This window comes from Peromyscus maniculatus, chromosome 23, assembly GCF_049852395.1.
Source record: "Peromyscus maniculatus bairdii isolate BWxNUB_F1_BW_parent chromosome 23, HU_Pman_BW_mat_3.1, whole genome shotgun sequence".
NCBI lineage: Eukaryota > Metazoa > Chordata > Mammalia > Rodentia > Cricetidae > Peromyscus > Peromyscus maniculatus.
Genome location: NC_134874.1, coordinates 26,628,127 through 26,642,014, shown reverse-complemented (window position 1 = coordinate 26,642,014; position 13,888 = coordinate 26,628,127). Strand labels below are relative to the sequence as shown.

Here is a 13,888-nt window from a genome sequence, read left to right as displayed (position 1 = left end):
AACGCCCAGAGCAGGACTGTGGATCCAAGCTCCAAACTCAAATCAACTGGGACATCCGGGAGAAGTGCCCCTTGCCTCCTCCAGCCAGGTTCCTCAGAAGCCCCCTAGCTGGATCGCTAGATAAGGCTTGCTATAGACTCTGTTGAGTTCAGTCCCGGAATTCCTCCCAAGTGACCCACCATGTGAGCACTGAGCTCACTGTATAACCCCACTTTCTCCTTACTGGATCTATATGCTGTTTTAAGCTCGCTGCCCATGGTGAGGGCTATCCCAGGGACACTCCCCAGCAGGTGCCCGGTGGAGGAGGTGGTGGCCTGTGGGGACGTTCAGGATAAGGAGGCTCCAACGACTGCAAAAACGAAAGGTTTTTATTGAAAAATACGAAACGGCCCGTTTTACGGTTGCCTGTCTCTGCCCACTGTGAGCCTTCCGGCTGCGGAAGGACGGGGCTGGCAAGTAGCTGCTGTGGCCACCCCAGTCCTGTACTTGGAAGGGTGAAGTTTCTTTGTCCAGACGGGTTGGACGGTTCCTAGGCCCGGCAGTCAGGTGGCAGCCGGGGAAGAGGGGGTCGCCAGGCTGTCTGTCCTCTTCCAGTCTAGCAAGCAGAAGGCGTGGCATCTGTAACCATCTGGAAAGTGGGGTGGTCTCCGAAGCAAGGCTGCACGCTGGACTGGTGGGGTACCTCGGCTGCTGATAGTGGTGATGGTACGGTCTGCGCGCACCCGGCCCCTCAGACATAGTCCTTGCGGTCATAGGCGGTGCCGGTAGCCGTGCCAGGCCCGGTGGATCGCGGCGCAGAATAGAGGATCTTGGTGGGCGCGTACTTCTCGCGCGGTGGGCAGGAGCAGCAAAGCAAGGCGCCCCCTAGCAGCTGCATTGCGGCGGCAGCCCAGCCCACGTACAACCCGGATCCTATCTCCCGCTTCTGAGACTCGGGCACCAGCGGGTTATAGAAATCCCTGATGATGGTGTTGGCCGACCAGGACACGGGTATTAAGGTGAGCAGAGCGCACAACAGGAAAACCACTCCCGCCCCGATGGTGACCTTGGCCTTGGCCGTCTCGTCTTGGATGCAGTTGGTGCACTGGGCGCCCACGAGCGCCACGAGGAGCCCGAAGGCGGCCAGCAGGATGGACACCACCAGGAGGGCTCGGGCGGCCTGCAGGTCCTGCGGCAGGGCCAGCAGCGAGTCGTACATCTTGCACTGCATCTGCCCGGTGCTCTGCACCACGCAGTCCATCCACAGGCCCTCCCAGATGATCTGCACCGTGACGATGGTGTTACCGATGAAAGCCGAAACGCGCCACGTAGGAAGAGCGCAGCACACGATGGTGCACAGCCAGCCCAGCACGGCCAGCGACGTGCCGGTGATCTCCAGGCCCATGGACATGGCTGCTGGACTTGAACCGGCTCTGCCGGGCAGCTCCGGGGGCTGGAAGACGAGGGATCGCGACCCCTGGACTTCAGAACCAACTGCCGTGCGAAGATTGACGGACGACTGTCGCCGGGGGCCGACGGGTGGATGGCAAAGGACGCGCTAACGGCTCCTCTCCCGGGGCTTTCACGGAGGCTGCCTCTGCACCTGCCTGTGGCTTTGGAGACTGGCTCCTGAGACTGGGTTGGCTCTGGGATGGGGTGGGTTGGACTTAGCTGGTGCCCAGAGGAGGAAGGTGGGGCTCGCTCTCCTGGGGACAGTGACGTGTGCCCCGTCCCCGTCCAGTCCCGTCCGTCCTCCCCCTCCCCTTCACCAAGGGAGGAAGGACTTAACCAGAAACCGAATGCAATGGGGTGGGGGATGATGTCGAGGGAGGGCCGGGCCCTGTGTGCTCCCTCCTTTCCAAACCTCTCCTAGCTCCTCATCCTCAACAAATTTTCTTGGGACATAGAGGGGGGAGGGGCTCTTCAGTGATTTTTTTTTTTTTTTTTTTTGAAGCGCAAATCACCAATAGTAAACTGCTTGGCTCTGTTGCCCCCACCTCCAGCCTTTCCAGCGCGAGAGGCGTAGGATGGGGGCGAGGCCAACTCCTTTGGACAGCGGGGACTGGGAGGACCCAGTGGGGGCGTGGCTGCGGCCGTTTGTGGTTGTCAGAGGACGGAATTGCAGTACCTGCCCTGGGTCCCTCCAGCTTGACGCAGGCAGGTAGTAAGGTCTGTATTTGAATACACTGGACTCTGAAGCCGGGGCCGCCCACCTGAAGAGCTCCCCCCCACCCACCCAAGTGCTGAGTTCAAATTCTTGTCCAGCTCCTTCTCATGGGACGGTAGCAGCCTTAGCTGGATTACTGTCCCACCCAGAGCTGCTTTTCCTCACTGAGGTTCTCTTCACGGGGGGAGGGTCTTGTTTTCTCTCCTCAGGGGGCAGAGTGAGTGCCAGGGTGAGGTGGGAAAGAGATTGGATACAGGGCGAGAACAGAAAGGAAAAAGTCAAGCCAGGTGTGTTGGCTCATGCCCGAGGCTGAGGCAAGAAGATGGCTTTGAGTTCAAAGCCAGGGTGGACTCTAGAGTGTGTCTCAGAATAAGACACAGCACACATTCGAAAAGCCCTGTACAGTGTATCATGCCTGTCATCTCAGCCCTTGGGGACGAGGAGGGAGGCAGGAGTTCCAGATCGTCTTGGCTAGGGAAAGAATTCAAGGCCAAATGGGCCACAGGAGACCCTGGCTCAAACAAACAAACAAACAAACAAACATCAAAACAAAACAAAAGCCCGGAACACCAATCCCTATTGCCTCTGAGCACTGTCTCCCCTGACTCACGGCTCTTAAGAGTTGGCCTTGGGGTGGCCCATGCCCAGATTCCTTCCTTCTCTAGGGTCTGGCTCTTCGGGTTTTGTTCCTAGACACTCCAAGGACCTGTACTTGGGGTCCTTCTTCACGGGGCGCTCCAACAGCTGCCCACGAGGCTTATTGACACCCCCCCACCCAAGTCTTTTGTCATTTTAGGAGCAGGGGATGTAACTCACTGGGTAGAGGGCTTAACCAGCATGCTAGAAGTCCGTGGTCTGTCCTGGGCACTGAATAAACCCTGCGAGATGGTAGGTTGACAATCACCACCCTAAGGTACATCAGAAGTTCAAGATCCTCCTCCCCAGCTACTCAGTGAACTGGAGTTCAGTGTGGGTGGCTTGGGACCCTGTCCCCAAACAAAAAACAAATGATGGCAACAGAACCATGCCAGCTTCTTACCCACAATGCCCAGGCCTTTTCCTATTTGACACCATCTGAAGTGTACTCTCTTTTCTTCCTCTCTTCCTCCTCCTTCTCCCCTCCCCGCCTTCCCTTTTCTTCCCCCTTCCCCCCTTCTTTTCTCCGCCTCCCCCCCACAAAGGACTGCATTATGTAGCCTAGGGTGGCCTTAAACTCAAGATGGTTTTGCCTCCCCTGCATGAGTGGTGAGATTCTGTGTGAGAGAGGCCACGCTTGGCTTCTCATTGATTTCTGGTTCTTTGTCTCTGCTCCGCTCGGTTGCCACCGCCAGGACCTTGAGAATGCTCCAAGACTGACAGGCATTTTTTGCCTGTTTTATTATATGGCACTCCCACCACCTAGAACAGGGCTGGGTCCTCACAGAGGTAAATGACTTCGCACTTTTTCTTGTTTCCCAAAGCTGCCCTGCCCAGGCTCTTGGACCGAGGATGTTGTTGTGCTGTGAGGGCCCCGGGGGCCGCACAATTAGCTCGGTTGGAACCTGAGACCCATCCAGCTAGATGAAAAGCTTGGGGGAGGCAGATGGTCCAGAGGATAAAGGTCCGTCCTCCTCACCAAGCTTGACAACCTGAATTTGAGCCCTGTTACCCCAAAGTGGGGAAAAGCCCGTTTCCCAAAGTTGTTCTCTGACCTCCACATGCTTGTACACCTGTGTGTGCGCGCGCGCACACACACACACACACACACACACACACACACACACTGAATAACAAAAGAACAAATAATACTGAATAGCACACTGAGTAACAAAATAAAGGGGCAAGCTTCATTGAGTTGGGTTTAGGGTATTTTTTTTTCTGGGGAGCCCCTACCTCTCAAATTACAAACACTCAGACTTCATCCTCTTCCCTAAGAATCCAAACCCTGGGGTGTTAGAAGATTCAAATAAACAATCCCAGAGGCACATGGAAACCAGGGCTCTGTTTCTTCCAAGTGCAAAGGTCCTGGGCTGGTCCTGATGGGCAGGGCTGGGAGTGCCAGGCCAGAAGGCCCAGCTGGTGCAGGGTCAGGGCTGTTCTGGAAGGAGTGTAAGCCTGGGTCCTCTTTAATGGAGTGTTGGTATGGTGACTGACACATTGACTCAGGGGAATGAGGATACGGCTCTGTCTATAAAGTACTTGCCACATAATAATGAGGACCTGGGTTATATCCCCTGAAACTCACATTAAAAAACAATAAACAAAACAAAACAAAACCCGGCAGTGGTGGTGCATGCCTTTAATCCCAGCACTGGGGAGGCAAAGGCAGGTCGATCTCTGAATTTGAGGACAGCCTGGTCTATAAAACAGTTTCAGGACAGCAGGGACTACACAGAGAAACCCTGGGTCGAAAAACCAAACCAAACCAAATCAAATAAAACCAGGTGCAGTGGTTCCACCTGCAACTGTAACCCCCAGGAGGCAGAGGCAGGAGGATCCGAGGGGCTGACTGGCCAGGCCAAGAGATGAGTTCAGATCGAGTGAGAGATCCTGCCTCAAAAAACAAGATGGAGACATGATTGAGGAAGATACCCGGAGCGTCTCTGGCTTCCACATATTTGAAACACATGTTTTCACACACTTGCTCACACAGGCACGCACGCACATACTCCAAAGAAAAAGGGGGAGGGGTGGGTGAACCAGTAATTGAGTGGTAGAAGCAAGAGATCTCTGTGAGTTCAAGGCCAGCCCGATCTAAGAAAGCTCCAGTCCGGCCAGAGCTACATAGTGATACCCTTTCTTAAACAAGCCAAACCAAATCAAACACATAAACCTTCAAGATGTGAACTCTGTGTTTCCTGTCCCTGCTTCCTGTCACTATCCCAGCCTGTTGCCATACTGCCTCTGCCATTGTGGACTCTCTCCCTCTAGAATGATAAATAAATTAGTAAATAAATTTATTAATTAGTTTATAAATGAATAAATCAGCAAACAAATAAATAAGCTGCCGGGCAGTGGAGGTTCACGACTTGAATCCCAGCACTTGGGTGGTAGAGGCAGGTGGATATCGGAATTTGAGGACAGTCTGGTCTACAGAGCAAGTTCCAGGATAGTCAGGGCTGTTACAGAGAGAAACCCTGACTCAAAAAACAAACAAACAAATAAGAAGTAGGAGGAGGAGAAGAAAAAGAAAAGGAAAGAAAGAAAGAAAAGAAGGAAGGGAGGAAGAAAGGAAGGAAGGAAGAGCCAGGTGGTGGTGGTGCATGCCTTTAATCCCAGCACTCAGGAGGCAGAGCCAGGCAGATCTCCGATCTCTGTGAGTTCGAGGCCAGCCTTGTCTACAGAGCAAGACCCGGGACAGGTACAACACAGAGAAACCCTATCTCGAAATGCAGCGCCCCCCCAAAAAAAAAGAAAAGAAAGAAAGGAGGAGGGAGGGAGGGAGGGAGGGAGGGAGAGAGGGAGGAAGGAAGGAAGGAAGGAAGGAAGGAAGGAAGGAAGGAAGGAAGGAAGGAAGGAAGGAAGGAAGGAAGGAAGGAAGGAAGAGAAACATGTCCATCGAACAGTGTGCTGAGGTCACGTGAATGTTGAGGCAGGGTGGTTGTACTGTGGTCTGACACCATGTTCTTAGACTCCTGCTTGTCTTCGAGGCTGCTGAGGAAAATGTCGATGACTTTTCCAAACTCAGTTTCTACCCTTGTAAAGTGGGGAAAACTATGTTCCCGTGACTCATGTTTTAGGACTGCGGCGAGATGGGCAGCCACGTATCTGTCCCGTAAAAATAGAAACAACCAGGGCAGGGCACGGAATCACACAGAGAGATGATGTGTACTCAGATCCGTGATAGCTGATCCTGGAGACCTTGAGGAGGTTCTGTGTCCGCCTTGGTGCGGTTTCCTCATCCCGGAGAAGGGATTGCTCTGTGACTGGACAGGGTTGGGGGATGGGCAGGAAGCACTGGCTTGTTTTGAGGCGGACCTGCTGGGCAGGGCTGATCAGAGGCAAGCAGGGTAGTTTTCGTGCCCAGGGGCCAAACTTCAGGGCCTCCACAAATAAGACTTTGGCTCCGAGTAAACACCTCCAATCAGCCCTGAGCTCAGTATCTATCATGGGTCTTATAACTCAGTAATCGAAACACAGATGGCCCAATTGAAAAATAGGTGAAGGAAATCAAAACCATGAGCTATTTATGGCCTCACTCCAGGTAGAATGACTGTTATCAAAAAGATGATGGATGTTGGGAGGAAGTGGAGAAGAGGGAAGAGCATGTTGTTGGTGGCAATGTGTGTTATTATAGCTGTTATGGAAAACAGTCTGGAAGCTTCTCAAATTATTCAAAAGAGGAGCTGGCAAGATGGTTTAGTAGTTTAAGGGACTTGTCTCCGAGCCTGACCACCTGAGGACCCACACAGTGGAAGGAGAGAACCGACTCCCAAGAGTTGTCCTCTGATCTTTATATGTGCCCCATGGCAAGCACAAGTGTGTGGCGCACATACAACACACCACTACAGCACACACACACACACACACACACACACACACACACACACACACACACACTGCTTCCACACAAAAAAAATGAGTGAATAAATAAATGTAAAGAAAAAGTTTAAAAGATAATTATCAAGGGTTTTAACTATTCTCCTACTGGGTGTGCCATCGGTGAGGGGACTGACTCGGTAACACACTGTCACCCTCCACAGCCTAAGCATTAACTCCCTTAATCCTTTATGGACCTCAACTCAGGCTAAACAGGGATCTGTAGTTTTGGTGCAGAAAAGAATTTCAGGACGAGCCAGCAGGAAACACAGAGATGCAAACCAACACAACCAGGATCTCACCACGTGGTAGTCCTGGTTAGGCTGGAACTTGCTATGTAGACCAAGCTGGCCTTGAACCACAGAGATGCCCCTGCCTGTGCCTCCAGAGTGCTAGGATTGAAGGTATTCACCACCATACCTGGCCCCAGAGTTGAAGATTTTATTAAAGATATTTTAAGGGGCTGAAGTGATGGCTCAGAGGTTAAGAGCACTGGCTGTTCTTCCAGAGGACCTGGGTTCAAGTCCCAGCACCCACATGGCAGCTCACAACTGTCTGTAACTCCAGTTCTAGGGGATCTGATGCCCTCACACAGACATACATGCAGGCAAAACAACAATGCATGTGAAATACAAATAAATAAAAGATATTTTAATATAGCTGGGTAGCTGTAGTGGCGCCATTAATCCCAGCACTGGAAGGCAGAAGTAGGCAGAGCTCTGTGAGTTCAAGGCCAGCCTGGTCTACAGAGTGAGTTCCAGGACAGTCAGGGCTACACAGAGAAACCCTGTCTCAAAAACAAACAAACAAAAAGAGAAACAAAGGCAAGAGAATTGTTTAGAGTTTAAGGCCAGCCTGGCCTACAGAGTGAGACTGTCTCAAAAGACCAAACCAAACCAAGCAACCAACAAATAAAACCATTGACAGGCCGGGTGGTGGTGGCACACACCTTTAACCCCAGCACTTGGGAGGCAGAGGCAGGCAGATCTCTGTGAGTTCGAGGCCAGCCTGGTCTACAGAGTGAGATCCAGGAAAGGCACAAAGCTACACAGAGAAACCCTGTCTCGAAAAACCAAAAACAAACCAACCAACCAACCAAATAAAAAAAAAAAAAATTGACAGAGGGACTCTGTCTCAAATAAATAAATAAATAAACAAGATATTTTAATACAGGCTTTACCCATAAGGGTTAGGAGAAAAAGAGGCCCTCAGAAAGAAAGACATACCCAGCTGTGAGTATGAGCTTCTCCAGCAAAGCATTGGACATGCATACTATTTTTTAAAGATGTACTTTTATTTATGGGTGTGTGTGTGTGTGTGTGTGTGTGTGTGTGTGTGTGTGTGTGTGTGTGACTGTATGCCACATGTGTACAGACCCATGGAAGCCAGAAGAGGATGTTAGATCCCCTGGAGCTGGGGTTATAGGAGGCTGTGAGTTGCCTGTTTGTGGGTGCTGGGAACCGAACTTGCATCCTCTGGAAGAGTGTATGTGCTCTTAACTGCTGAGCCATCTCTCCAGTCTTTATATATACAATTTTCATGGCTCTCAAAAGATTTCGAAGAACTCCCCTTTTTATTTTTGGTAAATGAGATGTAGATGGAATGGACAGATGGGATGCCTCGGATGGAATTATAAGCTGGACACACTGTGGCGTCTCTAGGCTTGGATGGGGGTTTAGATATATACCTCTTCTTTGTGATATGAACAGCCATTCAGAATAGAACAATAAGTTAAGCACATGAAAAGATACTTATTATCATTAATCATTAGAGAAAGGCACAGACAAACCATAAAGCGGTACCACTATACACTCAAGAAGGATTAAAACTTAAACATTGACAATAACGGGTGTTGACAAGGTGATAATTTGTCCCGCCTCCCTTCTGGAGTATACATTTCAAAAAGATAGGGTCTCATGTAACTGTGCCTGACCTCTACTCCTCAGCTACTTAAATAGCCAAGGATGATTTTTAACTTCTCATTCTCCTCCTCCAGAGTTCTGGGATTATAGGTGTACATCATCACACCCAGTTTTGTGCAGTTCTGGGAACTGAACCCAGCCGAGGTCTTGTGCACACTAGGCCAACACTCCCAACTTACCTACACCTCCAAGGTTGATTCGGTCTTATGAGTCAGGATTTCATTCTATAGCCAAAGGTGCTCTGAAACTTGGGCTCTACTACAGAACCAGGCTCCCAGCCCCTCACTGGGGGATTCTAGGCAGGTGCTCTACCACTGAGCCACACCCCAGCCCCTCACTGGGGGATTCTAGGCAGGTGCTGTACCACTGAGTCACACCCCAGCCCCTCACTGGGGGACTCTAGGCAGGTGCTCTACCACTGAGCCACACCCCAGCCCCTCACCGGGTGACTCTAGGCAGGTGCTGTACCACTGAGTCACACCCCAGCTCCTCACTGGGGGATTCTAGGCAGGAGCTCTACCACTGAGCCACACCCCAGCCCTCACTGGGGGATTCTAGGCAGGGGCTCTACCGCTGAACCACACCCCAGCCCCTCACTGGGGATTCTAGACAGGTGCTCTACCACTGAGCCACACCCCAGCCCCTCACTGGGGGATTCTAGGCAGGTGCTCTACCACTGAGCCACACCCCAGCCCCCCACTGGGGGATTCTAGGCAGGTGCTCTACCACTGAGCCACACCTTGACCCCTCACCAAAGGATTCTAGGGAGATGTAACCCCCCAGCCTTCCTTCAAGGAGTGATTTTCAACTGAATCCCGATTTTTTTTTTCTCATTTTATGACCTGGAACTCTGGACATCATGCTGGCGGGAGAAGGGCAGGGTGTTCCCTTATCACTGACGGGCAGATGCAGAAGTCCGGTTCTATCGATTTTCTTTTAGTGATGTCTGGGGCAGGGGAAGAAGGTGACTTCTGACTGATGGGTAGGGGTGGGCCTGCCAACTCCCTTGGGAGGTTTCTGTTGATGGTTGGGTAAAGGTGACCTCCTGGATGTCAACCCTGTGGTTGGCAGGAGCCGGGGGTGTTTTCTCAGTACCTCCGGAGTAGAGGAGACTCACTGTCCTTAGATGGGGTTGTAGGAGGGCAGAGTTCAGAACATCATCCTGTTGGAGGTGTTGGGATGCTGCGTTCCAGTCTTGTGAGTGTGGAAATTGAATCTGCAACCCTGCCTGTCCTTCGCTGGAGCTGGTGTGGGTTTGCACATGACTTTCCCAAGTTTTCTTTCTGAATGCTGTCACAACATACTTGATAAAGGCAAGCTGACGGGCTGGAGAGATGGCTCAGAGGTTAAGAGCATTGGTTGCTCTTCCAGAGGTTCTGAGTTCAATTCCCAGCAACCACATGGTGGCTCACAACCATCTGTAATGAGATCTGATGCCCTCTTCTGGCCTGCAGCCATATATGCTGTATACATAATAAATAAATAAATCTTTGGGCAGTGGTGGCACACGCCTTTAATCCCAGCACTTGGGAGGCAGAGGCAGGTGGATCTCTGTGAGTTCAAGGCCAGCCTGGTCTACAGAGTGAGTTCTAGGAAAGGCACAAAGAAACCCTGTTTCGAAAAACCAAAAAAAAAAAAAAGCTCACAGTTCAAGGGCAGACAGTCCATCAAGGAGGGGAAGGGGAAGGCATGGCGGTAGGGGCTGGAGATGCTGGTCACACAGGGGCCACAGCCAGGAAGCAGAGAGAGATAAAGTAAAAATGCTGGTACTGCTCATTTCCTTTCTTTTCTTCTTCTTCTTCTTCTTCTTCTTCTTCTTCTTCTTCTTCTTCTTCTTCTTCTTCTTCTTCTTCTCCTTCTCCTTCTCCTTCTCCTTCTCCTTCTCCTTCTCCTTCTCCTTCTCCTTCTCCTTCTCCTTCTCCTTCTCCTTCTCCTTCTCCTTCTCCTTCTCCTTCTCCTTCTCCTTCTCCTTCTCCTTCTCCTCCTCCTCCTCTTTCTCCTCCTCCTCCTTCTTTTAACTTTGTGTTCCGTCTGAGGTCCTAGCTGGTGGGATGGTGCTGCCCACATCCAGGATAGGCTTTCCCTCAGCCCAAACTCCTGGAAATGTCCTTGTAGACACATCCACAGGATCATTTCCCAGTCCACTGGAAAGTCAGTCACTTTGACGATGAAGATTCACTATTATGGTTAGAATCAGTTCTTGTCTGGGTTATGCTTCCTTTTCCAGTTCCTTGACTAAAAACAAGTTCTGCTTGGGGCTTTAATCTCCCCCCATCCCCAACTGTCTGCTTCTTCAACTCTACATGAGGGATATCCTAAGGAAAAGGAAAAATGAATTCCTGGAATCCCAGCCCTCTGGAGGGTCACACAGGAAGGTCTGGAGGCCAGCCTGGGCTATGGTAGCTAGTGTCCAAAGGAAGCCAAGTGTAAAAGGGGGCTTGGAGTGTAGCTCCGTTGGTAGAGGGCTCGCCTCGTGTGCCGGAAGCCCTGGGTTTCATCTCCAGGACCATGCAAACTGGGGACGGTGGTGCACACCTGTAATCCCAACATTCCTGGAGGTAGAGGCAGGAGGATCAGGAGTTTTAGGTTTTCCTTGGCTCCGTAGTGAGTCTGAGACCAACATGGCATATATGAGACCTTTTCTCAAATACAACGGAGAGAGAGGAGCCAAAAATAAAAGAGGAGAAAGAGAAGGTAGAAGAGGAAGAAGAGGAAGAGGGGGAGGGGAGAAGAAGGAGGGGGAACTAGGGGAGGGAGGAAAAGTGGGGGGAGGAGGAGGAAGAGGAGGCAGAAGACAAAAAGTAGTGTAAAAGGATCAGGAGGAGGGAAGGAAACCGTTTGGATGTTTGGGTGGAGGCTGGGGTGGGCGAGTGGGCGGGAGGGAGGAGAGAGCAGCGGGGAGGGTCTCGCGAGGCCCCGCCCCCGACCTGTGCAGGCCCGCTGAGCTCCCAGCCTCGTTCCCGACAGAGTGGCGAGCCATACACCCCGTTGATTTCCAAGTTTATTTAAACCCAGGAGCCCTTATCGGTATTTCCATCCAAAGAGCATGAAGTTAAACAAAGCCGGTTGGTTTCAAGGCCTGCAGTGAGGAGTTGATTTAAGATAGGGCTCTATCTGTGGTTACTCAACCTTAGGTGAGGTCCCACGTTATCACCACCGGCTGAGGCACGCTCCTTGCCAGGCCAGCCGCTCGGCTCCACTGGCTGCCTTTGAGCTAAGGGCTGAAGGGAGGAAGTCTTGCTGTTGAAGGGGATCAGGCTCTTGGAGTCTCACAGGCGGCTCTCAGGGTGTCAAGGAATCTCTTCTGTCCCGACTCACTTGATCTAGGGGACTGGGGCCACAGTCGCCATGGTGACAAGGAGAAAAATCATTACAGACAAATTATTCAGGCCTGGGCTGTAGCCCAGGAGTAGAACACCTGCTTAGAATCCCCCAGTGAGGGGTTGGGGTGTCGTTCAGTGGTAGAGCCCCTGCCTAGACTCCCCCAGTGAGGGGCTGGGGTGTGGCTCAGTGGTAGAGCACCTGCCTAGAACCCCCAGTGAGGGGCTGGGGTGTGGCTCAGTGGTAGAACACCTGCCTAGAATCCCCCAGTGAGGGGCTGGGGTGTGGCTCAGTGGTAGAGCCCCTGCCTAGAATCCCCCAGTGAGGGGCTGGGGTGTGGCTCAGTGGTAGAACACCGGCCTAGAATCCCCTATTGAGGGACTAATCTGTGACTCAACAATGGTAGAGCGTTTGCTTAGAATCCATCCCTTGGTGAGGAGTTGAGGGTGTGGTTCACTGCTACAGAATTTGCCTGGCATGCAGGAGTCCCTGGTCCCACTCTCAGTGACTCAGTGACACTTTTGAGAGCACAGTAAGGTAGTGTCCATTCACTGCCATCTGAGTTGGGAACAGCCCATGGTGATGGTGTCTTGGAGTGGGAAAGAGATTGGATTCAGCTTAAACACAAGCTAGGTGAGGTGGGACATACCTGCCATCTCAGCACTCAGGAGAAAGAAGCCAGAGGACGGGATCAGGAGTTCAAGACCAGCCTGGGCTAGGCAGGGAGAGACTCCTTCAAGAGAACAAAAACAGGACTGGCAAGATGGCTCAATGGTTAGGTACTTACTTTCCGATAACTGAGATTCAATTCCCAGCACTTACATTAGACGGTTCACACTGCTTGTAACTTCAGTTCCGGGGGATCACTTTCTGACCTCCAAGGGCACTTGCCCACAAATGGTGTGTATAAACCTATGCAGGCACACAGGCATACATAGTTTAAAAAGAAAAGAAAAAGCTGGCCTTGGTGGCACTTGGAAAGCAGAGTGAGGTGGATCTCTCTGTGAGTTCAAAGCCAACCTGGTCTACATGGTGAGTTCTCAGCTACATAATGAGGGGAAAGAAAAGAAAAACAAACACACATGAATCCTGGAATCCCCAGTCAGGATCCAACTAACTAATCCGCAACCAAACCAAATGAAATATGCCATCCCACTTGCTTGGGGGCCAGCCAGCGGGCCGAGACCCCTGTGGACGATGGCTTGTCTGTAGCGGAGTTTCATTTCTTGTCTACCTCCTCAGTCCCTGCTGCCATTCACAAATCCACCCAAGCCTCACTGGCCGCTGGGACACATTTGGCAATCTTGCTACTGCTGGACCAGGTCTCCTGTAGCCAAAGTGGGTTGGGTGGGCCAACAAGAGGGTTCATTGGGCAAAGGTGATTGAAGCTAAGCCTGATTACATAAGTTTGACTCCCCGAACTCACACAGCTGACACAGAGAAGCTAGTCCTGCAAGTTGTCCTTTGGTCTGCCTTATGTGGCACATGTGCAGACAGACAGACAGATAGACACACACACACACACACACACACACACACACACACACACACACACACACACACAGAGTATATATTTTGTTTTGTTCAGCACCTCACTGGGGGATTCCAGGCAGGTTTGACTGCATCCCCAGCTCCTTTTTTAATCTGATTTTATTATTATTTTAAACAATCTTTTTAGTGTAGTTTTGTTGTGGTTGTTCTGAGACACTCTGTAGTCCCGACTGGCCTGGAACTCAGAGATCGGCCTGCCTCTGCCTCCTGAATGCTAGAACTAAAGGCTTGTGCCACCTTGCCCAGGCTAGTTTATTTTTTTATTTTTGATTTTTTTTGGGGGAGGAGATTTTCAAGGCAGGGTTTCTCAGTGTAGCCCTGGCTGTTCTGGAATTTACTCTGGAGACCAGGCTGGCCTCGAACTCATAGAGATCCACCTGCCTCTGCCTCTGCCTTTTAATCCCAACACTCAGAAGGCAGAGGCAGGCGG

At 51.4% G+C, this 13,888-nt stretch overlaps 1 protein-coding gene across 1 annotated transcript; it reads right to left on the bottom strand.

Annotated features, from left to right (window-relative positions):
* Nucleotides 1-350: 350 nt before the first annotated feature.
* Nucleotides 351-1,651, bottom strand: LOC102923967 (claudin-3). Its single transcript, XM_006971311.3, has one exon. The coding sequence runs from the start codon at nucleotides 1,388-1,390 to the stop codon at nucleotides 731-733; it is 660 nt and encodes a 219-aa protein (XP_006971373.1). The 5' UTR covers nucleotides 1,391-1,651; the 3' UTR covers nucleotides 351-730.
* Nucleotides 1,652-13,888: the final 12,237 nt, after the last annotated feature.

Coding starts and splice junctions, on each gene's coding strand:
- LOC102923967 (XM_006971311.3), bottom strand. CDS start 1,390: ATGTCCATGGGCCTGGAGATCACCGGCACGTCGCTGGCCGTGCTGGGC.